This window comes from Melanerpes formicivorus, unplaced genomic scaffold (genome assembly GCF_026170545.1).
Source record: "Melanerpes formicivorus ecotype bairdi unplaced genomic scaffold, bMelFor1.0.p_v2 SCAF_88, whole genome shotgun sequence".
Lineage (NCBI taxonomy): Eukaryota > Metazoa > Chordata > Aves > Piciformes > Picidae > Melanerpes > Melanerpes formicivorus.
In genome coordinates this window covers 550,792-576,356 of record NW_027142440.1, presented here as the reverse complement: position 1 = coordinate 576,356, position 25,565 = coordinate 550,792, and the positions used below count along the sequence as shown (strand labels likewise).

Genomic DNA, 25,565 nt, shown 5'->3' with positions numbered 1-25,565 from the left:
AGGGTTAGGGTTAGGGCTACGGTTAGAGTTAGGGTTACGGCTAGGGTTAGGGTAGGGTTAGGGTTAGGGTCTGGGTTAGGGTTAGGGTTAGGGTCTGGGTTAGGGTTAGGTTTAGGGTTAGGGTTAGGGTTAGGGTTAGGGTAAGGGTTAGGGTTAGCTGCTCCTCAGCTGCCTGCTGCCTGCTCCCCAGCTGCCTGCTCCCCAGCTGCCTCCTGCCAGCTGCCAGCTCCCCAGCTGCCTCCTGCCAGCTGCCTGCTCCCCAGCTGCCATCTGCAGCCCTGGCTACTGCTGTGCCCACAGCTATTGTGCCAGCCTGCAGGCAGACTCCATCCCCAGCCCTGGGGCTCTGCAGTCCTGTGCCCAGACTGCACCTCCCCTCCCAGGGAGATGGCAGTGCCACTTCAGAAGGTTTCTCTTGACTTCCCTGGTAGCAGGAACGAAGGTCCTGGTCTCAGAGGAGCCCTACAAGCCACCTCCTTGGTCCAGGAGCACAGCAGGAGCAGCAGAGCCTCCCCCACCCCCAGGGTGCCTGTCTGCTCAGTGACCTGCAGGGGAGAACCCAGCAGAGAGAGGAGCTCCCTCCCCCTTCAGCCATCCTGAGCCCAGTGAGAGGAGCCCTTAGAGTCACAGAACTGCTGTGCTTGGAAAAGGCCTTGGAAGCCTTTGAGCCCAACCACCCCAGGCTTGGGAAAGACCTCTGAGCCCACAGAGTCATCCCCAGCCCAGCACTGGCAGCTCCCTGACTGAACCACAGCCCTAAGCAGCACTCTTAAGAGGGTCTGAAGAACCACAGAGTGGTTTGGGTTGGATGGGATCTCTAAGGGTGCCCCAGTCCAACCCCTCTGCAGCAAGCAAGGACCAGCCCAGGCTGCCCAGAGGCCTGCTGCAGGTGGCAGCAGCTGTGCCAGCAGCAGTGGCACCTCCAGCCTCACACCCTGCCAGCAGCCAAGCACACAGGGCAGGGCTCCTGCCACAGCCTGGGGCCTTTCACCTGGAGAGGAGGTTGGGCTGGAGGTGCAGGTCTGGCTGTTTGGTGAAGGCCTCTGCAGCTCAGGGAAATCCCTGCTGAGAGCTTGCAGAGAGCACCCTGGGCCCAGCTGCAGTGGTGCTGGGCTGCAGTGGTGCTGGGCTGCAGTGGTGCTGGGCTGCAGTGGTGCTGGGCTGCAGTGCTCAGCACCCCAAGAGCTGGGGAGGAATCTCCTCTGGACCCTTCTGCAGCTTTTCAGCACCCACTGGCGTGCCTCTGCCTCTGCCTCCCCAGGCAGGGGAGCTCCAGCCAGCCTTAGCCCTAACCTCTGCCCTCCCTGGGCTCTGTGGGGTTGCTTTGCTTGCTGGGCTCTGGGTGCTCCATGGGCAGGCAGCTCAGCCACTGCAGCAGGCAGGAGGACAAACTCAGGCTGCAGAGGAAGGAACTCCACTGTGAGCTTGAGCAAAACCTGCCCAGACTACAACCAAGCTCCAAAGCCCCAGCAAGCTGCAAGGAGTCCTGGCCAGGAGGGGGCCCTGGGCTGGCAGAGCCTCTGCAGCCAGCCCCAGGGCTGTGCAGGAGGGCTGCTGGTGCCCAGCCCAGTACCTACCTTGCCTATTTCACTCTGCAGCTTGTACTGGTTGAGTTGCACACAGTCCTGCAGATAAAAGAGAGCACAATGAGAGCCCTGCCCAGGGATCAGCACCCAGCAGGGCAGTGCTGAAGGCCCAAACCTCAGCTCCAGTGCCCTGTGCTCCCCCCCAGAGGCTGCAGCCCAGGACAAAGCAGCCATGGGCTGAACTCTGACACAGGCTGTGCTGGGGGAACACCAAGCACCCCTCCAGCCAGCTCCCAGCACAGCTCCAGGCTCAGCCCAGGAGCATTCCAGCTGCTGGAGTGTTTATGGGGCAGGGGGTTGGCTGCTGCAGCCCTGAGCAGGCTGCCCAGAGGCTGTGGAGTGTCCTGGTGTGGAGAGCTTCCAACCCCCCCTGGGCACTGTGCTGCTGGGCACTGTGCTGTGGGTGCCCTGCTGGAGCAGGGGCTGGGCTGGGTGAGCTCCAGAGCTCCCTTCCAGCCCCTCCCTGCTGGGGGTCTGTGAGCAGGGCAAGGCTGTGCCTGGCACCATGGAGACCTTCACAAAGGAAGCAGGGACAGGGTGGTGCTGAGGCCTCCTGCCCTGGTGCTGAGGCATCCTGGTGCTGGTACTGCTGCCTCCTGCCCTGGTGCTGAGGCCTCCTGCCCTGGTGCCTCCTGCCCTGGTGCCTCCTGCCCTGGTGCTGGTGCTGCTGCCTCCTGCCCTGGTGCTGGTGCTGAGACCTCCTGCCCTGGTGCTGAGACCTCCTGCCCTGGTGCTGGTGCTGCTGCCTCCTGCCCTGGTGCCTCCTGCCCTGGTGCTGGTGCTGCTGCCTCCTGCCCTGGTGCTGGTGCTGAGACCTCCTGCCCTGGTGCTGAGACCTCCTGCCCTGGTACTGCTGCCTCCTGCCCTGGTGCCTCCTGCCCTGGTGCTGGTGCTGAGACCTCCTGCCCTGGTGCTGCTGCCTCCTGCCCTGGTGCTGGTGCTGAGACCTCCTGCCCTGGTGCTGCTGCCTCCTGCCCTGGTGCCTCCTGCCCTGGTGCTGGTGCTGCTGCCTCCTGCCCTGGTGCTGCTGCCTCCTGGCCTGGCTTTGCCCCTGCTCAGCTCCACAGCCCTTGCCTTGTCCTGGGCACCAGGGCAGGATGGGGAAGTGCTCTGCAGAGCAGCTCAGCCCTGAGCAAGGCTCCAGCCCCCTCAGCCCTGCTGCCCCTCACAGCAGCCCTGCAGGGAGCAGCTCCTGCTGCAGGCCTCCTGCTCCCCTCAGCAGCCTGAGTGCAGCCCCTGCCTGCAGCACAGACTCTGCACCCTGCCCCGAGGCAGCACCTGGGCAGCACTGTGCTGCTGCTCCTGGGCAGCACTGCTGAGGCAGCACTGCTGAGGCAGCCCTGCTGAGGCAGCCCTGCAGCATGCAGAGCCCTCTCTGAGGGGCACAGCCCTCCCAGGTGCCCCTGGCATGAGGGCAACGAGCAGGGGCCAAGCCTCTGACCAGCACCCTCCACCAGCACCCTCTCACCCTGCCTGCAAGGGACCTCCCCCAGGCTCCAGGAGCAGCTCCTGGCCTTCCCCTGCAGCAGGATGGAGGCAGTGAGCAGGGGCAGGGGGCTGGCAGGGAGGGATGAAGGCTGGGGGCAGCCAGGGCTCTGCTCTCAGCATGGCCACATCCCAACCTGACAGAGCCACAGGATGCTCTGCCTTGGCAAAAGCTCTTTGAGCTCCACTCCAACCAACTCCAGCTCTGCCCAGGCTGGTGCTGAGCCATGGCCCTCAGCACCACAGCTCTGCCTCCAGGGCTGGGGATTCAGCCCCTCCCTGGGCAGCCTGGGCCAGGCTCTGAGAAGCCTCTCAGTGAGAAAGTTTCTTCTGATGTCCAACCTGAGCCTGCCCTGGGGCAGCCTGAGGCTCCTAGGAGCAGAGCCCAACCCCCCCTGCCTCCAGCCTCCTCTCAGGGAGCTGCAGAGAGCAATGAGGTCTCCCTCAGCCTCCTCTGCTCCAGGCTGAACACCCCCAGCTCCCTCAGCTGCTCCTCCCCAGCCCTGCTCTCCAGACCCTGCCCCAGCTCTGTTGCCCTTCTCTGCCCTGCTCCAGCCCTCAGTGTCCCTGCTGGGAGTGAGGGCTCAGCACTGCCCCCAGTAGCCAAGGGGAGGCCTCCCCAGGGCTGGGCAGGGGGGGCAGTCTCTGCCCCTGGCACCCCCTGGCACCCAGCAGCATAACAGCAGGAGATTCTGTCTCCAGGGGCTTCTGGTTGAACAGCAGTAGAAGAGGACAAACCCCAACCCCTGGCTGTGTGTGAAGGAGCAGAGCTGCTCCCCTGCCCTGTGCTCTGGCCCAGGCTGCCCAGGGAGCTGGGGGAGTCCCCAGCCCTGCAGGGGTTCCAAAGAGGCAGAGCTGTGGTGCTGAGGACCATGGTTCAGCACCAGCCCTGGCAGAGGCAGAGAGTGGTTGGCCTGGATGGGCTTGAAGGACTTTGGCACCCAAAGCAATTCCCTGAGGGGGCAGAGCTGTTTCCACAGGGAGACACTCCTGGAAGCAAGCAGGCTGCTGCCTGGCCCAGGCTGAGGATGGAGGTTGTGCCCTCTGGAAGCAGCCAGGTGCCTGAGGGCAGCCCCAGCCCCCAGCAGCTCTGAGACAGCCTTGAAAGAGAAGCCTGGGAGAGAGGACTGGGAACTAAAAGGCAGAAGTGAGGAGAGTGCTGGCCTCACCTCGTGCTTCATGCAGCAGCACCTCAAAACCAGGCACCAGGAAAGCAAGAGCCAGGAAAGAGGCCTCAGGGGCAGCCCTGGCTGCAGGTGAGGAAGTTGTGAGGCATGGCAGAGGCAGCCCAGAGCTCCTGCAGGCAAGGCAGCCTGCAGCCACAGCCCAGGGCAGGGCTGGCAGCCCAGCAGCACGCCTGGCAGCCCAGCAGCACGCCTGGCAGCCCAGCAGCACGCCGGCTGAGGCAGCCCCAGCTCGGCAGGCACAGTGCTGGGGGCAGCCCCACTGCACAGGCAGGTCCCTGCAGGCCTCCTCAGCCTGCTGCAGGAGATGCAGCTGCTGGGAGAAACCTGCTCCCCTTGGGTGCTTTGCCAGGCCACTGGCCACAGCTGGGCAGCACAGGCTCAGCTCTGCTGTCCTCACCCCCTGCAGCCCCCCAGGGCAGCACCTCCTGGCAGAGAGGCTGGCAGAGGGCAGGGGCTGGGCTGCAGGCAGCCCCTTGCCAGCCCCTCTGCACCAGCAGCTTTGGGCTGCCTCCTCTCCAAGCTTGCCCTGAGACCAGGGGGAAGTGTGGCTAAAGGTTAATTAACTCAGGGCAATTAGCAATGCCTGGGGGCACTCCTGGCTGAACAGTGGCTGCCCAGCAGCTTGCCAAGGGAGCTGTAGCCTGGCCACCCAGGCAGGCCCCTGGCAGGGTGAGTCTGGGGGTCCCAGGGCTCAAGGGGAAGCTCTGCAGCCCAGGCTGTGCAGCAGCTTGGTTCCCACCCTGCCCTGCTCCTGGTTTACCTGGAGCATGAGAGGGAAATTCTGACCTCAGGAAGCAGAGTCTCCTCCTCCAGGGCAGGAGCAGCCTCAGCCTCTCTGGGCAGCCTGCTCCAGGCTCCAGCAGCCTCAGCCTCTCTGGGCAGCCTGCTCCAGGGCAGGAGCAGCCTCAGCCTCTCTGGGCAGCCTGCTCCAGGGCAGGAGACTCCTCAGCCTCCCTGGGCAGCCTGCTCCAGGCTCCAGCAGCCTCACACCCAAGCTTCTCCTCATGCTGAAGTGGAACCCCCTGGGTTCCAGGCTGTGTCCCTTTTGGTATTCCTTGGAGGACACATTTGCTGGGCCTCTGAGTTGGGGTGATGAAGCACAGCTCCCAGAGCAGCACCTCTGAGCACAGCTCTCACCTGGGCTCTCTTCCCCCTCCCACCCCAGTGACTCCCTGTGCCCATGGCTGATGGTTTCCAGCCAGCACAGCTGTGTTCAGCATCTGTGCTGCCCCACAGCAGGGCTCCCAGGTGACCTCAGAGAGAGCACCCAAGGCTGCCTGAAGAGTGGCTGCAGGAGCAGGGAGGTGAAGGGAGCTGCAGCTACTCTGCAGTAGCTGGAGGGGCTGGGCAGGGACTGTGCCCAGGGCCTGTGGGGATGGGAGGAGAGGCAATGGTTTGGCCCTGGAGCAGGGCAGAGTCAGGCTGGACAGCAGGAGGAAGCTCTGCACAGGGAGGCTGGGGAGGCACTGGAGCAGGCTGCCCAGGGAGGTGGTGGAGGCTCCATCCCTGGAGGCTCCATCCCTGGAGGCCTTGCTGTGGCCCTGGGCAGCCTGCTCCAGCTGGAGGTGGCCCTGCTGCCTGCAGGGGGCTGGCTTCCAGCCCCAGGCACTCTGTGGCTCTGCAGTTCAAAGAAGCATTTCCCACCCCAAGCAGGGTCTGCTGCTGCCAGGGTGCAGATGCTGGGGGAGAGGCTGCAGTGCCTGAGAGCCTGCAGCTGGGAGGTGCCAGGCACACTGCAGCACTCTGGCAGGAGTTCAGCCAGCCCTCACACTCCTGGCACAGGCAAGGCACTGCAGGATGGGCTTGCTGGCACCCAAGTCACGTCTGCTCCCACCAGCTGGCCTCTCCCTCCCCTCCTCCCTCATCAGAGCACATGGCTGCTGGCAGAGGGGCTGCAGGCTCTGCAGGTGAGGCTCTGCAGGCTGGGGGCCACAGCCCATAGACATCTGCTGTGACCTGCCAGCTGCCCCCAGGACCGTGGCAGCTCTGCCCCTGCCAGACCCTCCCCTGCCAGATCCACCCCTGCCACCCACCCCCCAGCAGGTGCTCAGGAGGCCAACCCCCAGCCATGCAGGTGCTGAGCTCCAGGCCCCTTGGGTCCACACTGGGCAGAGTCAGCTGCAGTGAGCATGGCACAGGGCAGGGCCAGGGTGTCTGCAGCACCACGGTGCCAAGGGCAGCACCTGGCACAGCCACACTCAGCACCATGCTGTGCACCACCCAGGTGAGGAGGCCTCAGCCTGGGGCTGCTCCTGAGCCCCTGGCAGCCCGCTGCAGGCACAGCAGCAGAGGGGAGCTCACAGCTCAGCACTGCCAGCTCTGGAGGCACAGCAGCCTGGCAGCCCCTGCAGAGCAACCATCCCTCACCAGGCACAAGTGGAAGCAGAGGCCCCTCCTGGGCTGGCCTCCTGTGGCAGCAGGGCCCAGGTGCAGCCCTCCCTGCAGGGCAAGGCAGCAGGCCCCTGCCCAGCACGCTGCCTCTGCCCTGGCACTGCTGAGGCTGTGGAGCTGTGGCACCCCCAGGCACCCCCCAGCCCCATTCCTGACACAGCAGTGGGAACCCAGCTCAGCCTGGGCACAAAGGCAAGGCCTGGGAAGTTGGGTTAGCTCCAGAAATTGCAGGTCAAAACCACAGGCCCAGGCCTGGGGATGACTCAGGAGTGAGACCCAAAGCAGCTGCCAGCTCTGCTCACGCTGTGGTCCCTTGCAGCACTCCTGACCCTGCCCACTGAAGCCCTGCCCCAGCCAGGGGAACTCCTTTTGGCTTCAAGAAACACCAACTTCACAGCACCTGCACTGGCTGGCACCCAGAGAGAGCCCAGGAGCACTGCTGAGAGTGTGGCAGGGGACAGGGGACAGCCTCTCTCTTGAGCTGCCAGGGGGAGGGCAAGGAGCAGCCACAACATCAGGAGCTGCAACCAGCAGCCACTTGCACCAAGACCCTGGGGCACCAGCAGTGTGGGACAGCCTGGGATGGGGCTGAGGCCAGGAGAGCAGCCACAAAACAGAGAGCAGGGACAGCTGCAGGCACCCAGAGACGCTCTCTGAACCCCAGAATCCCAGCAGGGAGAGGCTGGAAGGGACTTCTGGAGCTCACCCAGCCCAGCCCCTGCTCCAGCAGGGCACCCACAGCACAGTGCCCAGCACCACAATGCCCAGGGAGGGTTGGAAGCTCTCCACACAAGGACACTCCACAACCTCTCTGGGCAGCCTGCTCCAGGCCTCCAGCACCCTCACACCAAACAACTTTCTCCTCCTCTTCACATCCAACCTCCTGGGCTCCACTCTCTGCCCCTTGCTGCCCCTTGTGCTGGCCCTGGGCACCACTCAGCAGAGCCTGGCCCCAGCCTCTTGCCCCCCACAGCTCCTTTAGCTCTTGCTGAGCATTGCTCAGCTGCCCTCTGGGGCTGCTCTTCTGCAGGCTCTCAGCCCCAGGGCTCTCAGCCTTTGCTGCTCCCAGAGCTGCTCCAGGCCCCTCAGCAGCTCTGCAGCCTGCCCTGGACTCTCTCCAGCAGTTCTCTGTCTCTCTGAACTGGGGAGCCCAGACCTGGGCCCAGCACTGCAGATGTGGCCTGAGTAGGGCAGAGCAGAGTGGAAAGAGAACCTCTTGAGCTGGAGCAGAGGAAGGTCATCACTGCTGTTACACTCTGAGCACGAAGGAGCAGGAGGCACCAGTGGCCCTCAAGCTCCATAAGATGAAAGCATGCCTTCAGCAGGGGCAGGATGACAGCAGCCAGGTCAGCTCCAGCAGCTCAAAGCCACCAAACACCATCAGCAGAGCTGCTGTGACTGATACCCCCCCCAGGGGCACATCCAGCAGGGACACAAGAGCAGAGCCCCTTGGTCACAGCCCTTCCCCTGCCTGCTGCTGCTCCTCAGCAGGCTCCTGGCTCCCACACAGCTCTGTGGCAGGCACAGGAGGGCTGAGGGAGCCGAGGGGAGGAGCAGGGCTGCAGCCAGCAGCGGTCTAGGGCGGCCGCAGGGATGTTCAACCGTCCCAAGCTTGACTGCAGGGACTCTTCCCCTAGCAACCCCAGGGCTCTCAGCCCCGCCGCTGCAGGAGCCCCCCGGCAGCGGTGAGCAGCGCCTGCAGCAGCAGCAGCCCTACCTCAGCGTCGGAGATGGAGACGCGGTGGGACTCCACCGTCGGCCGGCGCAGGACGCGCGGGGACGGCCCCGTGGCGTAGGGGCTGCAGCCTGCGCTGCCGGCGGCCACGGAGCCTCCCGAGGATCTCTCCTGAAGGGACAGCTTCCTGGCCGACAGGACGGGCCTGGGCAGAGGGGTGGCGGGGGCAGGGCCGCGGGCAGCCTCTGCGGAGGGCCGGGCGGGCAGCAGGGCTGCGCTGCGCTGCGCGGCGGCCAGGCTGCGGCAGGAGGCTGCGGCGCTGCCGGCGCTGCCCTGGCCCCGCGGCTCAGCCCTGCCCGGGCCGGCGCCCAGCCGCAGGGCTGCCACCCGCTCTGCCAGCCGGCTCTCTGCCTCCTGGCAGCAGGGCTCTGTGGCTCCGGCCATGCCGTCTGCTGCAGAGTCCCCCATGGCCGCATCCAGCTGCGCTGCTCTCCGGAGGGACGGCAGAGGGCTGCGGGCAGGGCTCACAGGGGGCGCACGGCACGGGGCAGCCGCTCCGGGGGGTACCTGCAGGAGACACAAAGAGAGCTGGGCTGAAGGCTCGGGCGAGGCAAACACAACCAAGAGCCCCGGCTCTGGCTGCCTGCTGCACAGCAGAGGGAAGGAGCAGCAGCGGCAGGCTGGGAGCAGGTCACAAACGCTGCGACAGGAAAAGAGCTGCGTGCCAGGGCCAGAGATCTGCCACAAGTGCCAGGGCCAGAGGGAGCTTCCCCTTCCAGCAGCCCAGCAGGCAGCCAGAGCTGACAGAGCAGGAGAGGCACAGCCAGGGCTCCACCTCTGCAATTCTTGCTCCTAAGGTACAAGAGCTCCTGGTGTGCAGCCAAGCTCAGCACCGCAACAGCCACGGCCCCTGCACACCTCCCCTGCACCCAGCACTGCTGGGGCTGGGGATTGGCCCTCACCCCCAGAAGGACACTGAGGAGCTGGAGCAGGGCCAGAGAAGGGCAGCAGAGCTGGGGAAGGGTCTGGAGAGCAGGGCTGGGGAGGAGCAGCTGAGGGAGCTGGGGGTGTTCAGACTGGAGCAGAAGAGGCTGAGGGAGACCTCCTTGCTCTCTGCAGCTCCCTGAGAGGAGGCTGGAGCCAGGGGTGGGTTGGGCTCTGCTCCCCAGGCTCAGGTGATAGAAGGAGAGGAACTGGCCTGGAACTGTGCCAGGGGAGGCTTAGGTTGGGGATGAGGAAAAATTTCATCCCCCAAAGGGTTGTCCAGGCCTGGCCCAGGCTGCCCAGGGCAGGGGTGGAGTCGCCATGCCTGGAGGGGTTTCAAAGCCATGGAGCTGTGGTGCTGATGGTTCAGTGGTGCCCTGGCAGTGCTGGGTAAGGCCTGGACTGGATGATCTGAAAGGTCTCTTCCACCCAAAGTGCTGCTGTGATCCAGCTGCTGTGGCTGGTGTCCCCCCAGGGATGGGCAGTGCAGGGCTGCAGCCCTCGGCGTCTCGGAGCCACTCTCACAGGGGGAGCTCCCAGCAGCCACAGGAGGCTTTAGCCACATGGTGCAGCAGCTGTGGGCCAGGGCATGACAGCTGGGTTCTCATCTCCATCACCAGCAGCCTTCAGCTGGGGTCAGAATCCCCCCAGGAGCTCAGTCCTGCCTCGGGGCACCGCTGGGCTGCACATCCAGCCCTATCCTGTCTCCCCCTGTGCTTCTCCTGAGCTTCCTGCAGAGGATGCCTCAGAGCAGCACAGCCAGGGGGAAGAATCAGCCCTGAATGCTGTCAGCCAGGGCCTGAAATCCCCTACAGGAGAGAAGCAGCAAGGGCAGGAAGCTCCTCAGGACCATGTGTGGAAGGTGAGGTCAGCAAGTCCCTTCCAGAGGCCAGGCTCTGCCCCCAGTCTCACAGTCTCACAGTATCACTTAGGTTGGAAAGGGCCTCGAGGATCATCGAGTCCAACCTATCAACACAGACCCCATGCCTAGACCATGGCACCAAGTGCCACATCCAATCCCCTCTTGAACACCTCCAGGGATGGGGACTCCACCACCTCCCTGGGCACCAAGCAGTGCAGCCCAGGGCTGTTTCCAGCCTGGTGTCCCTGTTCCACAGGAGCAGAGGATCCCAGAAGCAAGCACAGTGGGGTTGGAAGGGGCACCCACAGCAGCTTGCAGCACCTGGGGCCTGGCTGCCCTGCAGGAGTGCTGCTGGCCATGGGCTGTGGGAGAGGCAGGGGCTCAGCAGCCACTCCTGGTTCTATCACACTGCCAGGACTCAGTGAGGGTGCAAAAGGCTTCTGAGATCCTCCAGTCCAACATCAGCCCAGCACCACCATGACCCCAAACCCTGGCCCCAGGTGCCATGGCCACAGCTGGCTTGAACCCCTCCAGGGCTGGGGCCTCCACCACCTCCCTGGGCACAGTTTCTCCTCTGGCACAATTCCAGACCAATTCCTCTTCTGTCACCTGAGCCTAGGGAGCAGAGCCCAGCCCCCACCTGGCTCCAGCCTCCTCTCAGGGAGCTGCAGAGAGCAAGGAGGTCTCCCTCAGCCTCCTCTGCTCCAGGCTCAACACCCCCAGCTCCCTCAGCTGCTCCTCCCCAGCCCTGCTCTCCAGACCCTTCCCCAGCTCTGTTGCCCTTCCCTGGCCCTGCTCCAGCTGCTCAGTGTCCTTCCTGGAGTGAGGGCACAGAGCTGACCCCAGGACTCAAGTTGTGGCTCAGTGCTGAGTCCAGGGCCATGGCAGTGCCTGGTACCACCATGTAAAACGCAGGTTCCAGCCCTTCCCCCGTGAAGGCCTTGCAGGCAATTTCAGAGCAATTAGCAGCCCCTAATACCTCTGAACTCATCTCCAGGCTACCAGCCCACAGCTCTCTGTGGGAGGGAAGGACCAGCTGACCTTTGAAGGTCCCTTGCAGCCAGAGCAGGCTGTGACCCTGTGCACAGAGCTCAGGGATCCCCACAGGAGCCTCCCCAGCTCCTGTTCCACCCTCCCTGTGCTAATGGCACAATTAAAGCCATTTGCATAATCAGAGGCAATTACATTAACTGCACACATAGGCAATAGCCAACCCAAAATCACTGTGAAGAGAAGGCTCCTGCCTAAGAAACTTCCTCTGAGAAGAAAACTTGGAGGAGTGCAAAACCCTCCCAAGGCAGAGAGACAGCAGCAGAGATGCCCAGAGAGGGCTGGAGCCTGGCACAGCAGCGCCTGGCACAGCAGCACCTGGCTGGGGGCAGCTCTGGGGGGGCAGCCTGTGGTGGGGGAGAGCACACAGCACAGAGTCCAGGCCTGTTCAACACCAGGATGGAGGCCTGGAGTGCAGCCTCAGCCAGCCTGATGGTCCCAGGCTGGGAGCAGTGGCTGGCACCCCTCAGGCTGTGCTGCCAGGGCCTGGCCAGGCTGCAGAGCTGGGCACAGGGAACCTCATGGAGCTCGGCAAGGGCAAGGGCAGGGTCCTGGCCCTGGGGAGGAACAACCTCCTGCAGCAGCACAGCTGAGGGGGGACCTGCTGGGAATATGAGGAAAGCTGCTGAAGGGCCTGGAGCAGCTCTGGGAGCAGCAAAGGCTGAGAGCCCTGGGGCTGAGAGCCTGCAGAAGAGCAGCCCCAGAGGGGAGCTGAGCAATGCTCAGCAAGAGCTAAAGGAGCTGTGGGGGGCAAGAGGCTGGGGCCAGACTCTGCTGAGTGGTGCCCAGGGACAGCACAAGGGGCAGCAAGGGGCACAGCCTGGAGCCCAGGAGGTTCCCTGTGAAGATCTGGAACTAGGAAACTTTTCTTCCCCTTGAGGGCTGCCCAGGCCTGCCCCAGGCTGCCCAGGGCAGGGCTGGAGGCCCCAGCCCTGGAGGGGTTGCAAAGCTGTGGAGCTGTGGTGCTGAGGCCATGGTCCAGTGGTGCCCTGGCAGTGCTGGGGTCACAGCTGGACTCAGTGGTCTCAAAGGTCTCTTCCAACCAAGATGACTCAATGGTGCTATGAAAAGGCCAAGTGCAGCTTGCAGCATGCTGAGGGGAAGCTGAGCAGCTCCTGGCCCCCAGCTGCAGCAGTGCAGCCTGGCACAGCACCAACCCACAGGCAGAGGCTCCTGCTGGGGTCAGTGCAGGATCTGTGCAGCAGAGGGAACAGACTGAGCCTGAGGAGGAGGTGGGGGAAGGGGAAGCAATGGCATGGCTGCTGGCACTTGCTGAGGGCAGTGTGACCCCTAGGAGGGGAGGCAGAGGGGGCAGGGAGCACAGCCTGGGGCAGGGAGCACAGCCTGGGGCAGGGGACATTTGGGCAGTCTGTGAGGGGGAGCTGAGAAGGTCAGAGGGCAGCAGGTGGGAAGGTTCAGAGTGTCTGTGACATGTTAACAAGCAAGGCAGCAGCCAGAGGCTTCCCAGAACCAGAGTGGGTTGGCCTGGAAGGGACCTTAAAGCTCAGCCAGCCCCAGCCCCCTGCCATGGGCAGGGACACCTCCCACCAGCACAGGCTGCTCAAGGCCTCATCCAGCCTGGCCTTGAACACCTCCAGGGATGAGCTGGAAAGCTGGAGAGGGACTTCTATCAAGTGGGGACAGGATGAGAGGCAATGGTTTGACGTGGGGGCAGTGCTGCAGGTGGGGGCTGAGCAGAGCAGAGGGCAGAATCCCCTCCCTGTGCTGCTGCTCTCCCTGCTCTGCCTGCAGCTCAGCACAGGGCTGGCTCTGGGCTGCCAGGGGCCACTGCTGGCTCCTGTCAAGTCTCTGATGATCCATGAGGAAAAGAAGTCCCTCAGGATTAGGAGTCTGTAGCATTTGGGCTGCTCCCTGCAGCAGTGACCCCTTGGGTGTCTGCAGCAGGGGGAGGCAAGTGGCAGGTTCCCATTTCAGTCTGAGATGAGCCATCTGCTGCTGCAGCCTGCACTGACACCTCCAAACTGCCTCAGCAGATGATGCAGAGAGGAGCAAACCAAACTGAAGATATCAAGAGGACATGAAGAGCTTCTCAGCCTGCAAGGGAGAGGTCTAACCCTCCCCAGTGCCCAATCCCCTCTAGTGCCATGGGAGCAGACCTCAGCACTCACATCAAAGCAGCTTCCAAGCACTGCCATTGCTGCAGTGCCTTTGGATGGCTGTGCTGCAGAGCAGGGCCAGGAGCAGCTCATGTGGCATGGAGAGAAAGAAGGGGAGGTGTAAGAGCAGGGGAACCAAGACCCCAGCAGTGACAGCTGCTGACTGCAGGGGGGCTGGGCTAGGTGGCCTTTGAAGCTCCCTGCCACCCAAAGCACTCTCTGCCTCTCTAAGCAGGACACAGCAAAGCAGTCCAAGCTCAGCACCTTTGCCAGGCTCAGCTCAGCACTGAGGTCATCCAGCACAGACCCAGAGGCCCCCAGCAGAAGCTCCCATCCATACACACCAGTCTATGAGGTTTAGCTTCCTCTCAGCTAAGCAGAAAGGCTCTGAGCTCTCTGGAGGTATTCCAGGGGCTGGCTTGAGCTGCACTGAAGATCTCCCCAGCACCTCCAAGCCTTTCATTCCCAGCTGCTCCAGGAGTGAGAGGCTGGGGTCCAGGCTGGGGCACAGAGCACAGCAGGGCTTCCTTCCTCCCAGGGACTCCAGCAAAGAATTGGAAGCAGAGAAATGATCCCAGCACCAACCTCCAATTGCCCCTGGGCTGAAGGTCTTCATCAGCTCTGCCAAGCTGCACTCCCCAGGCAGAAGGCAAAGCAGAGAAGTGCACAGGGCCAGACAAGAGGCAGTGAATGCAAGATGAAAAGACAAGAGGAGTGAAAGCCTCTGCAGGGCTTCCACAAGGCAGCTCCCATCTGATGATCCTCACAGCTCCAGCAGCCTTGGCTGACCTGCACAACACCAAAGGAGGCAGCAGGCAGGCTCTGTGCAGAGGGAAGAGGCTCAGGGGGGTCAGCAGCAGGAGTCAGGGCCAGGCAGACCAGCCCTGCACACACAGCCCACTGCAGCCTGGAGCTCTCAAGCCTGGCAGCCTGCCCTGGGCTGAGGAAGCCTTCAGCTTTAGCTCCCTAAGCCCAGCTGCACCTCCCAAGGTCAAGGGCTGGAGATTATCTGGGGAGGCACTGGGCAAAAGCTGCTGGAGGGAAGAAGGGTCTGCCCTTGGGTCACTGCAGCACTGTGCCAGGCTGCTGAGGAGCTCAGCACCAGAGCATGGCACAGGCTTGGCAGCACTGCAGAGGCAAGACAAGCTGTGAGGTGTAGCTGCACTTGGAAACACAGTGGGGAAATGTCACCCTGGGGCACCTGAGCTGTACCCCAGTGATCCTGGGACCCTGGGGAGGCCACAGCTGGAGTCCTGGGTCCAGTTCTGGGCTCCCCAGTTCAGGAGAGACAGAGAACTGCTGCAGAGAGTCCAGGGGAGGCTGCAGAGCTGCTGAGGGGCCTGGAGCAGCTCTGGGAGGAGCAAAGGCTGAGAGCCCTGGGGCTGAGAGCCTGCAGAAGAGCAGCCCCAGAGGGGAGCTGAGCAATGCTCAGCAAGAGCTGAAGGAGCTGTGGGGGGCAAGAGGCTGGGGCCAGGCTCTGCTGAGTGGTGCCCAGGGACAGCACAAGGGACAGCAAGGGGCAGAGAGTGGAGCCCAGGAGGTTGGATGTGAAGAGGAGGAGAAAGTTGTTTGGTGTGAGGGTGCTGGAGGCCTGGAGCAGGCTGCCCAGAGAGGTTGTGGAGTGTCCTTGTGTGGAGAGCTTCCAACCCCCCCTGGGCACTGTGCTGCTGGGCACTGTGCTGTGGGTGCCCTGCTGGAGCAGGGGCTGGGCTGGGTGAGCTCCAGAGGTCCCTTCCAGCCTCACCACCTCTGGGGCTCTGGGACCACAAAGCTCAAAGCACTTCAGCTCTCACAGTGCTGTAGAACTTAGGCTAAGCTCCTGGGCTGCACATCCCTGCCAGGTGAGTTCTTCCCTCTTCTGCCTGAAGAGGATCCCAAGGCATCCTTTCCACAGCCCTTGCTTTGCCCTTCTCTCCCATGACCATTCTTGGGCTTTAGATACTGGAGAAATCCAAACCCAAAGCAAACCTCTAATGAAAACCCTGAATGCAAGGGGGAGGCAGAAACACTGAGCTCAGCACCAGCCCTGCCAGGCTGGAAGCACCCAAGAAGAGCAGCACTGATTGCCAGGTGACTCAGCCTGACTCATCTGCTGAGTCAGCACAGTGGCTCTGCAAGCCTCACTCCAGCCAGCACCAGATCCAAACAGCTCAGTGCCCAAACAGTTTGTCCATGAGGTGAATGCAGCAGCAGCCCAGGGGCAGCAAGGGGCTCCCAGCACCAGGGCAGGGGCTGCTGAGCTGATCCTGCTGCAAAAGAGCTCTGCTGGGAAGCCCTGTGCTGAAAGAGCAGGAGCTGGCAGCTGACATTTGGGTCAACAGTGGCTGGAGATGAGCCAGGGGGTGCCCAGGAGGGCAAGGAGGCCACCAGCAGCCTGGCCTGGAGCAGCAGTGGTGTGGGCAGCAGGAGCAGGGCAGGGACTGTGCCCCTGGGCTCAGCACTGGGGAGGCCACAACTGGAATCCTGGGGTCAGCTCTGGGCTCCTCACTCCAGGAAGGACACTGAGGGCTGGAGCAGGGCCAGAGAAGGGCAACAGAGCTGGGGAAGGGTCTGGAGAGCAGGGCTGGGGAGGAGCAGCTGAGGGAGCTGGGGGTGTTGAGCCTGGAGCAGAGGAGGCTGAGGGAGACCTCCTTGCTCTCTGCAGCTCCCTGGGAGGAGGCTGGAGCCAGCTGGGGGCTGGGCTCTGCTCCCCAGGCTCAGGTGATAGAAGGAGAGGAACTGGCCTGGAACTGTGCCAGGGGAGGCTTAGGTTGGGGATGAGGAAAACTTTCTCTGCTGCAGCAGTGGTCAGGGGCTGGCACAGGCTGCCCAGGGAGCAGGTGGAGTCCCCATCCTGGGGGTGCTCAAGAAAGCTGTGGCCATGGCAGCTGGGGCCAGGGTCTGGGGGTGGTGCTGGGGGCGGTGCTGGGTCAGAGTTCAGACTGGATGATCCCAGAGGATCCTCCAGCCCAAACAGTTCTATGGTTCTACAGGTCAAGCCTGCTCAAGCTGCTGGCAGCAGCCTCCTGCAGCCCTGCACCCCTGCAGTACACAGCAGCCCCTGGAGCAGGGCTGGGCAGTGCCCCTGGGGGCTTGCACAGGCAGCTGCCAGGCCTGCAGCCCAACTCCTGCTGCCTCCTGCTGCTGCTCAAGCAAAAGCTCCTGAAGCACCAAGGGAAACCACTTCTGGTAGCTCAACAGCTCCATTCTGGAGGAACACAGGCACCTCACAACAGAAACATCCCCTGGGATAAAGGCAGAGGCAGGAACCAGGCTGAGGAGCAGGTGGGATTCCCATAAATCCTTCTGACCCCAGCAGACAGCCTTGGGAATCCCAGCCTGGCCTGGGGGGAAGAGACCTTCCAAGCTCATCCAGCCCCCTGCAGCCCCCAGGGACAGCCCCAACCCCAGCAGGCTGCTCACAGCCCCAACCACCCTGCCCTGCACTGCTGCCAGCCATGGGGCAGCTCTCTGGGCAGCCTGGGCCAGGCTCTCCCCAGCCTCAGCACCAAACCTTTCTCCTTCTCCCCACTCTCAATCTCCCTCTCTCAGTTCAAACCATCCCCCCTTGGCCTGGCACCACAGGCCCTGAGCAAAACTCTGTCCCCAGCTCTCTGATCTCCCCTTGAGGCACTGCAAGGCCACCAGAAGCTCTCCCTGGAGCCTTCTCCTCTCCAGGCTGCCCAAAGCCAACTCTCTCAGCCTGGCTCCCAGCAGAGGGCTTCCAGCCCTGCCAGCACTGCTGTGGCCTCCTCTGGCCCTGCTCCCCCAGCTCCCTGTCTGTGCTGAGGGCTCCAGAGCTGCCCCAGCACTGCAGGGAGGTCTCAGCAGAGCACAGCAGAGGGGCAGAATCCCCTCCCTGCCCCTGCTGCCCACCCTGCTGGGGCTCAGCCCAGGGCAGGCTGGGGCTGGGCTGGCAGCACAGCTCACCAGCAGCAGTTATGTCTCCCCAGGGGGATTGGTTTGGCTGCATGAACATAGTCTCCAGGTGGGAGGACAACCCAAGAGCCTTCACAAAGTGTGGAGCTGCTGTGCCCCATGGATGCCAGCACTGCTGCTCTGCCACACTGCAGGCATCCCTCAGCACAGGGCAGTCACCAGCAGCCCTCCTGCATTGCCCACCAGGAGATGTCTGCTCCCTGCCAGGACAACCACTCCACCTCTGTCTGTCCAAGCCACTCCAGGCACTGCTGAGGCAGCAGACCCTCACCAGCCCCCTCCAGCTCTGCTGCCACACACAGGGCTTGTGCTGGCTCTGAGGCTTGCAGAGCACTGTGTCCCCCTGGCACTTGGAGCTCACTGCTCAGGCCCTGGTGCAAAGCAGACCCAGTGGCTGCAGATCCTCCCAGCAGGCAAGGAGCTGGTCCCTGGGGAGAGAGGGGCAGGCAGCAAGGAGCCCACTGCTGACCTGCATCCCTGTCTCTGGGAGCCCAGTGCAGAGGCCTGAGGATGGCCTCACCCTCCCGAGCAAGGCAGGCCTGGCCCCAGGGTAAGCAGCAGCAGGGCAGTGCAGCTCCCTGCCTGGCAGCTGAACTCCAGGGGGGCAGCAGGAAAACACCCAGCAGAGAGCACCTCACAGAGACCCTCCCATGCCAAGGCCCTGCTTTCAGGCTGGGGATGTCCCCCTGCCCCAGCTGCAGACCTCATCCACCCTCTGCTCCACCAGAGCACAGCCAGGGGGGTGGCAGAGCTCACATGGATGGCTCACCCTCAGGAGCCCCCTTCCACCCCCCCAGGCAGTCAGTAACAAAGGGGCTCCCCAGGGACAGAGCTGTGTGTGGCCACCAGAGCATGCAGAAGGGCCAGCTGTGGCCAGGGCAGCCTCCCTGCCAGCCTGCTCCCACACAGCCTGGGCTCCCTGCAGGGCCTCCCTCCTGCCAGCACTCCCCACTGCCATTGTCACTCCCAGCACTCAGCATGGGGAGCAGGCTCAAGGGGAGCAGGCTCTAGGGGAGCAGGCTCTAGGGGAGCAGGCTCTAGGGGAGCAGGCTCTAGGGGAGCAGGCTCAAGGGGAGCAGGCTCAAGGGGAGCAGGCATGCAGAGGGGAAGGTTTCTCCCAGCACATGCTGTGTGCCCTGGCTTCAGCTCTTTGTGCCATGCAGCCTCTAAACCCTGCTGCCTTCAACATCTGCATCTCCACCTGCAGCACCTTGCTCCCCAGGGCTGCTGCTGTCCTCTGCAGTCAGAGCCCACAGGAGCACTGCTGGGCTGCTTCCACACCCTTCTCTCCTGGCCTTCAGACACCAAGCTTTCAGTCAGGGGCTGTCTCTGACCCTGGCTGACAACATCTCCATCCCCACACTGACCCATGAGCAAGGCCAGGGACCCTCAGGCAGGTCTGCCTCACCTCCACCCCTGGGAGGGTGCTGGAACAGCTCCTTCTGGAGGTCCTCTCTCACTGGGAGCAGTGAGCATGGATGAACAGAGGGCAAACCGTGCCTGACCAACCTGCCAGCCACCTCTGCTGCTGTGCCTGGCTGGGTGGAGGAGGGCAGAGCAGGGCAGGGTCTCTGCCTTGGCTGCAGCAAGGCTTTGGACACTCTCCCATAACAAGAGCTCAGCACCCATGAGCTAGACAGGGGGACAGAGAGCTGGGCTGAGAGCTGGCTGGAGGGCAGAGCTCAGAGGGCTCTGGTCTGCAGTGCAGGGTCCAGCTGGAGGCCTGGAGCTCATGGCCCAGGGGTCAGGACTGGGGCCAGTCCTCTCTGACATCTTCATCAGTGTCTCTCTTTCACTGGGGAGCCCAGAACCGGACCCAGGACTCCAGATGTGACCTGACTAGGACAGAGCAGAGGCTGGTGAACCTTCCACAGCCTGCTGGCACCCCAGGACACCACCATGGCCTTTTTGGGCTGCCATGGGCTGATGGCATCCAGAGAGAGGCTTCTCCATGGGAGTGCTGAGAGGTAAAAGGAGGGCAGGCAGCAGAGCTGCAGGCAGCAGCAGCCTGCCCCCCTCGTGGGCACCAGCCTGGCAGTGCCCAACGCTGCCTGAGTCAGAGGCACAGCCAGCACTGCCCCCCCCGAGGCAGCCTGCCACTAAAAGCATCTCCCACACCTCTCTCATCGCTCCTCCACTCCTCCCCAGGCCCCCTCACTGCTCAGCCCCCACAGCAGACATCTGATGAAGGAGCTTCTGCCTGCAGCACTCTGCAGACTGCTTCTGCTGACAGGAGCTGTGCTGGGCAGTGCTGAGCTGCTGCCTCCCCACAGCCTGCACTGCCCTGGGAGGGACCCTCCAGGGCCAGCTTCTCCAGCCCCCTGCAGCCAGCAGGGACACCTCCAGCTGCCCAGGCCCACAGCAGCTCTGACCTCTGCAGGGATGGGGCCTCAACCTCCCCCCTGGGCAGCCTGCTCCAGTGTCTGCCCAGCCTCCCTGTGCAGAGCTTCCTCCTGGTGCCCTGCTCCAGTTCCAAACCACTGTCCCTCATCCTAGCCCCACAGCCCCTTGGGAACAGTCCCCCCTCAGCCTTCCTGGAGATCCCCTTCAGGTACTCTGCTGCTCTGAGGTCTCCCTGCAGCCTTCTCTTCCCCAGGCTGAACAGCCCCAGCTCTGCCAGCCTGTCCCCATGGAAGGGCTCCAGCACCTCTGTGGCCCTCCCTGACTCTGCCCATCAGGTTCATGTCCTTATTGTGCTGGGGGCCTCAGAGCTGGACAAGCAGCCCAGGTGAGGCCTCCCCAGAGCCCAGCAGTCACCTCCATTGCCACCACCCACAGCAAGGGAAGGACATTCTCCCCACTGCAACTGAGCATCAGCTGGGGCAGTCCCACCCCCCCCCCTTCCACTGGGACTGGATCCTCTCTTTCTTCCAGATGTGCAGATCAAAGCTACACAACCACCTCAGCAGTACTTTGTTGGCTGGGCTCTCCTCAAAGCTCAGCAGATGCTCAAGAGCTCCTGTGGCTTAGGGAAGCCCTGCTGGATGGGATCCCTGCTTGCCCCCCAGTGCTTCAGAGGCCTTCACGTGGGTGCAGAGCTCTTCCTCCTGGGCAGGTGGGGCATGGGCTTACACCTAGCAACACCCAACCATGGCTCCAGAGAGCAGGTGGGGCACAGCCTGCCCTGTGAGCCAGGGATTCAGAAGCAGCTGCAGAGCTGGGACAGGCAGGAGCCCGCTCCCCTCTTCAAGCAGGAGCCCTGCTCCCCAGCCCCAGCAGCACTCCCAGCCCTGGAGGAAGCAAGGCCAAGTCCCTGCTGGTATCCCAGTGCTGACTGCCACCCCTTCATCAGCCAGACACTGACCCCAGCCTGCTGCTTCTCCCCAGAACAGGGCCAGCAGCTCCTCACCCTGCTGCTGGGAGGGCTGGCAACAAGTGACAGGAGAGGCAATGGCCTCAGGCTGTGCCGGGGGGGGCAGGTTGGCTGTTAGGAAAAACTCCTTCCCAGCAAGGGCTCTCAGGCACTGGCCCAGGCTGCCCAGGCAGGTGCTGGAGGCCCCATCCCTGGAGGGCTTTCAGAGCTGCCTGGCTGTGGTGCTGAGGGCTGTGGTGCTGAGGGCTGTGGTGCTGAGGGCTGTGGCTCATGGCAGTGCTGGCACTGTGAGCTCTGGGGGGGTGCTTGGGCTTGGTGGTCTCCAGGCAGGGCTGTGATTCCATGGCTGAGCTTTCACCCCCTGTCTCACCAGTCCCCCCCCTTCCACCAGTGCCTGCAGCAGCTGCCACACTCTCACCTTCCACTGCTCAGGCTCCCAGCTTCCAGAGGTCAGCTGTGGAACTTCCTCCTGCTGCAGTGTGCAGCTGGGGCCACTGCCAGCACCTGCCTGGCTGCAGCATCCCTTGGTGAGGAGCAGGCAGAGCCACAGCAGCAGCAAAAGGCTTCAGTGGCAATCAATCAGCTACAGCAATAAAGAGTAGATAGACTTGCAGGTGCCTGCTCCTTTCCTGCATGGCTCCACAAACTCCTACCCAGCCAAGCCCTGTGAGCACTGCCAGCTGTGCCTGCTCCCTCCACAGCCAGCCCTGTGCCAGCTCCTGAACACACCTCAGCAGGAGAGAGGCAGGCTGAAAGGCCACAGGACTGGGGAGCCTCTGAGCACTCAAACCTGCTCTGGACAACAAACACTCAGGACAAGGTTTAGTCTTTTCCCAGTCTTTGATTGTTTGGTAGACCAATTCCACGAGAAAGCTGGGGGGGACTTTGGACAAGGGCTGGGGGGCCAGGCCCAGGGACAACGGCTCTGAGCTGGGAGAGGGGAGACTGAGACTGGAGAGGAGGAAGAGATTCTTTGCAGCAAGGGTTGGGAGACTCTGGCACAGGTTGCCCAGGAGGCTGTGGACAGCTCATCCCTGGAAGTGTTCAGGTCCAGGCTGGGTGAGGCCTTGAGCAACCTGGGCTGTTGGCAGGGGCTCAGAACTGGATGAGCTTTGAGGTCCCTTCCAACCCAACCCATCCTGTGATTCTATGCACTTGATCTCATCTCTGCAGCCAGCCTGGCTGCTGCTCCACAGCCTTCATCAGCAAGCATCACATGCAGGTCAGGCTGCCCTCCTGCCAGGGCAGAGCTTGGGCACAGAGCCTGGTGGAAATCAGCACCAAGGTAACAGCCTGGCCCCAACCCCCAGCCCAGAGCAGCCCTGGCTGCAGCAGGAGAGCTTGGCCTTTGAGGTGGAGTTTCTAGTTCAGGCTTTAGAAACCAAGTGTGTGAAAAAGCTGCTGAGGAGGCAGTGTGGATGTCCCCCAGGCAGGAGGGTGCAGGTCTCACAGCAGCCGGAAGGTTCTGCAGCCTGCAGCGTTAGCTCAAGGTGGGGCTGGAAGGGGTCAGTGTCAGCTGGCTCTTAGCAAGGCTTAAACCAGCCTCAGCCCTTCAGCTGGGAGCTGGCCAGCCTGGGAGGGGCTAACTGCCCCCCTGCAGGACCCCCCAGCACAGGCTCTGTGGCCAGAAGCTGCTCAGCACTGCTGCCCCCCAGGGACACTGCCTGGGTCACACTGCTCCGGGGTGGCCTCTGCTCCCACACCGAGGCCCCTCCCTGCCATGGCACAGGACAGCCCCTACACACCCCCACACACACACCCCCACACCCCCACACCCACCACACCCCCCACACACCCAGACACACCCCCACCCCACACACACACCCAGCCACACCCCACTCCACACACACCCCACACACACCCACCACACCCCCACACCCCCACTCCACACACCCCACACACACCCCCACACCCCACACCCACCCACCACACCCCACACACACCCACCACCCCCCACACACACCCAGCCACACCCCCACCCCACACACACCCACCACACCCCCACACCCCCCACACACCCACCACACCCCACACACACCCACCACACCCCCACACCCCCCACACACCCACCACACCCCACACACACCCAGCCACACCCCCACACCCCCACTCCACACCCCCCACACACACCCAGCCACACCCCCACACCCCACACACACCCACCACACCCCCACACCCCCCACACCCCCACCACACCCCACACACACCCAGCCACCCCCCACACACACCCCCGACACCCCCCCCCAGGGCTGAAGAGGGCTTCCAGCTGCCTGTTTGAAAGCCAGGTGCACATCAAACCCACCTCAGCATCCCAGCTGGTACCCAGCCCCCCGGGCTCTCCTGGAGAGGCACTTCCATTTCCAGGGCAAAGTGACTTAATGTCCTGCTGCTGTGGGAGCAGCAAAGCCTCCCCTGGCCGTGCAGGGCCCAGGTGACTGCTCCCAAGGGATTAAGTGCTGCCACATTTAGTTCACTAAAGGCTTTATCTCCCCACAGGGGCTGAGAAGGGAGACACTGCCGGCAGGATTCCCTCCGGGGCCACCTGCAGCAGGCAGAGGGCTGGGGGCGCAGCCCGGCAGGGGCTGGGGGCGGCTGGGGCAGGCAGCTCTGCTTGAGCAGCACCACAAGCCAGCAGCAGCTCAGGCTCCAGACCACAGAAGGGAGCAGGAAGATTCTCAAAGGCTGGCAGCAGGGAGGCTGTGGATTGTGCCCTCCCTGGCGGTGTTCAGGGCCAGGCTGGACGAGGCCTTGGGCAGCCTGGGCTGGTGGGAGGGGTCCCTGCCCCTGGCAGGGGCTTGATGGTCTTTAAGAGCCCTTCTGTGAATCCCTGACTGTGTGTGATGGGCACAGCAGCTGCCCCAGGGACACTTGGCTGCCAAGGCCAAAGAGGGGCTGCAGAGAGCTGCAGAGATCTGCACAGGGCAACCGCTGGACCTCTGCCCCCAGCCCGGAGCCGAGTCAGGCTCTGCTAAGCACTGCAGCCCTGAGCAGCGCTGAAGGAAGCTCTGGGAGCAGCCACCCTGCAGGTTTCAAAGGAGGCAGGCCCCAGCTGAGCATCCAGGCTCCCAGGGCAGTCTGAGCTTCCTAGGGAGGGGAAGGAATCACCTTTCCAAATCTGGAGCTTGTGCTCTGCTGCTCCCTCAGGCTCTGAGGTTTGATTCCTCACTCCCTGCCTGCTCCATCCTCGGCTCTTCATTACTGCCAAGACCAAACACTGGAGTGTGGGACTGCTTCCTAAACTCTTCTGCAGGGCAGGAGGAAATTCCTCTCCTCCCTCTCGCTCATGGAGACAGCAGGCTGGGGTGGGGCTGGAAAGGTTTGCACAGCCCTGGGCCCCCGGGGGGAAGCGAGTCCTGCCCTGCGCTGCCTCCTCTGCTCCAGCGCAGGAGGCTCTGCTGGCTCCTGGCACCAGCTGGCCAAGTGCCCACTGCCTGCACCCTGCCCACAGGGCTGCTGTGGCCCCAGACAGCTGTTGGAGCAGCAGTGCCAAGGAGCTGAACCAAGAGCATCAGAGAGGAGGGCTGGGAGCAGGCCTGAAGGTCCCGAGGAGCAGGGCATTGCTGGGCTCCCTCCCCTCCCTGGCTGTCCCAAAGGGAGGGCAGAGAGGAGAAGGGAGGCTGCAGGCTGAGCACTTTCCCAGCATCTGGCACTCCCCAGGTGAGTGCTGTGCTGGGCTCAGCAGCCAGCACCTCCTTTGCACCCCAGAGACAAGAGCTCAAAGGAGCAAGCTGCAGCAGGGAGCTGGCTGGGCCCCTACCACAGACAGCAGCACAAACCCAGCTCCTGCTCCCGGCTGGCTCTGGCTCAGGAGCTCCATCACCACCACCACAGACCATGGAATGGGCTCAAAGGGACCTTAAAGCTCAGCCAGTTCCAACCTCTGCCATGGGCAGGGGCACCTCCCACCAGCACAGGTTGCTCAGGGCCTCATCCAGCCTGGCCCTGAACACCTCCAGGGAGGGGAGAGCCACAGCCTTCAGGTGGGCTCTGAGCAGAGCAGAGCAGAGCAGAGGGCAGAATCCCCTCCCTGTGCTGCTGCTCTCCCTGCTCTGCCTGCAGCTCAGCACAGGGCTGGCTGTGGGCTGCCAGGGACCAGTGCTGGCTCCTGGGGAGTTTGTCACCTCCTGACCCCCCCAAGGCCCTGCCCCCAGTCCCAAGCCAGAGACTCATTTTGTTTGACTCCACTGCAGCCTCACCGCCAGCAGAGCGGAGTCAGAGCCTCCCGAGCAGGCAGGGGCAGGCTGCCCACGGCAGAGCTGCTCTGGAGCTGTGCTGCTCTCTCACAGCTGTGGGGATCCCAAAGGACAGGACCTGGAGCAGCAGTTCCACAGCAGCCCTCGGGACGCCCTGCTGGCCTGACAGCCCTCCCTGCTGCTGTGCCCAGGGACAGGCCCTGCTCACCCAGCCTGGCAGGGAGGCCTCGCTGTGGCTGCACAGGGCCAGCTCTCCCCTGGCTGGGCTCAGGCTTCTTCTGGCCCAAAGGCCCCCACACAGCTCACCACATCCCAGCAGGACCACAGAATCATTTTGGCTGGGACAGCCCTTCAGGATCATGGAGTCCAAGCCTTCTCTGACTCTGCCAAGGCTGCTGCTAAACCTTGGCCCTCAGCACCACCTCTCTGTGCCTTCAAAGCCCTCCAGGGCTGGGTTCTCAGCCGTGCTCTGGCACACAGCAGCATCCCCTGGGCTGTGCTGCACTGCTCACCTGCACCAGGCAGGGCTCTGGGGCTTTCAGCCAGCAGCAGATCACCACAGGCTGCAGCTCACTGCCACCTTCCCTCTCCAGCCCCACACACAGCAGCAGGTAACACACCAGGAGGCTGTGCCCAGCTCTGCCCAGGCCACCAAGCCGTGCCAGGAGCAGCGATGGCAGCACCCATGTGCCGCAGCCATGCCCACAACAAACCCCTGATGGCAGAGCCCTGGCAAATCCCTCAGCTCTGAGGTGTCAGAGAGATTCCAGGCAGACAGACAGTCCCAAAAAGCAAGCCAGCAAG

At 63.4% G+C, this 25,565-nt stretch overlaps 1 protein-coding gene across 3 annotated transcripts in view; it reads right to left on the bottom strand.

The window, feature by feature from the left end:
• Nucleotides 1-25,565, bottom strand: part of CAMKK1 (calcium/calmodulin dependent protein kinase kinase 1) — a 120,406-nt gene that overhangs the window by 61,303 nt on the left and 33,538 nt on the right. The window contains exons 1-3 of one of the 3 annotated variants that reach the window (XM_068165349.1): nucleotides 22,871-23,316; nucleotides 8,367-8,891; nucleotides 1,578-1,625 (exon numbers count right to left, since the gene is read on the bottom strand). In XM_068165349.1, coding sequence (XP_068021450.1) covers nucleotides 1,578-1,625; nucleotides 8,367-8,792 — 474 coding nt within the window. In that variant the 5' untranslated portion in view covers nucleotides 8,793-8,891; nucleotides 22,871-23,316. Of the gene's footprint in view, nucleotides 1-1,577; nucleotides 1,626-8,366; nucleotides 8,892-22,870; nucleotides 23,317-25,565 lie in introns of those variants that run through there. The other 2 variants (XM_068165352.1, XM_068165350.1) reach the window with 2 other exon arrangements.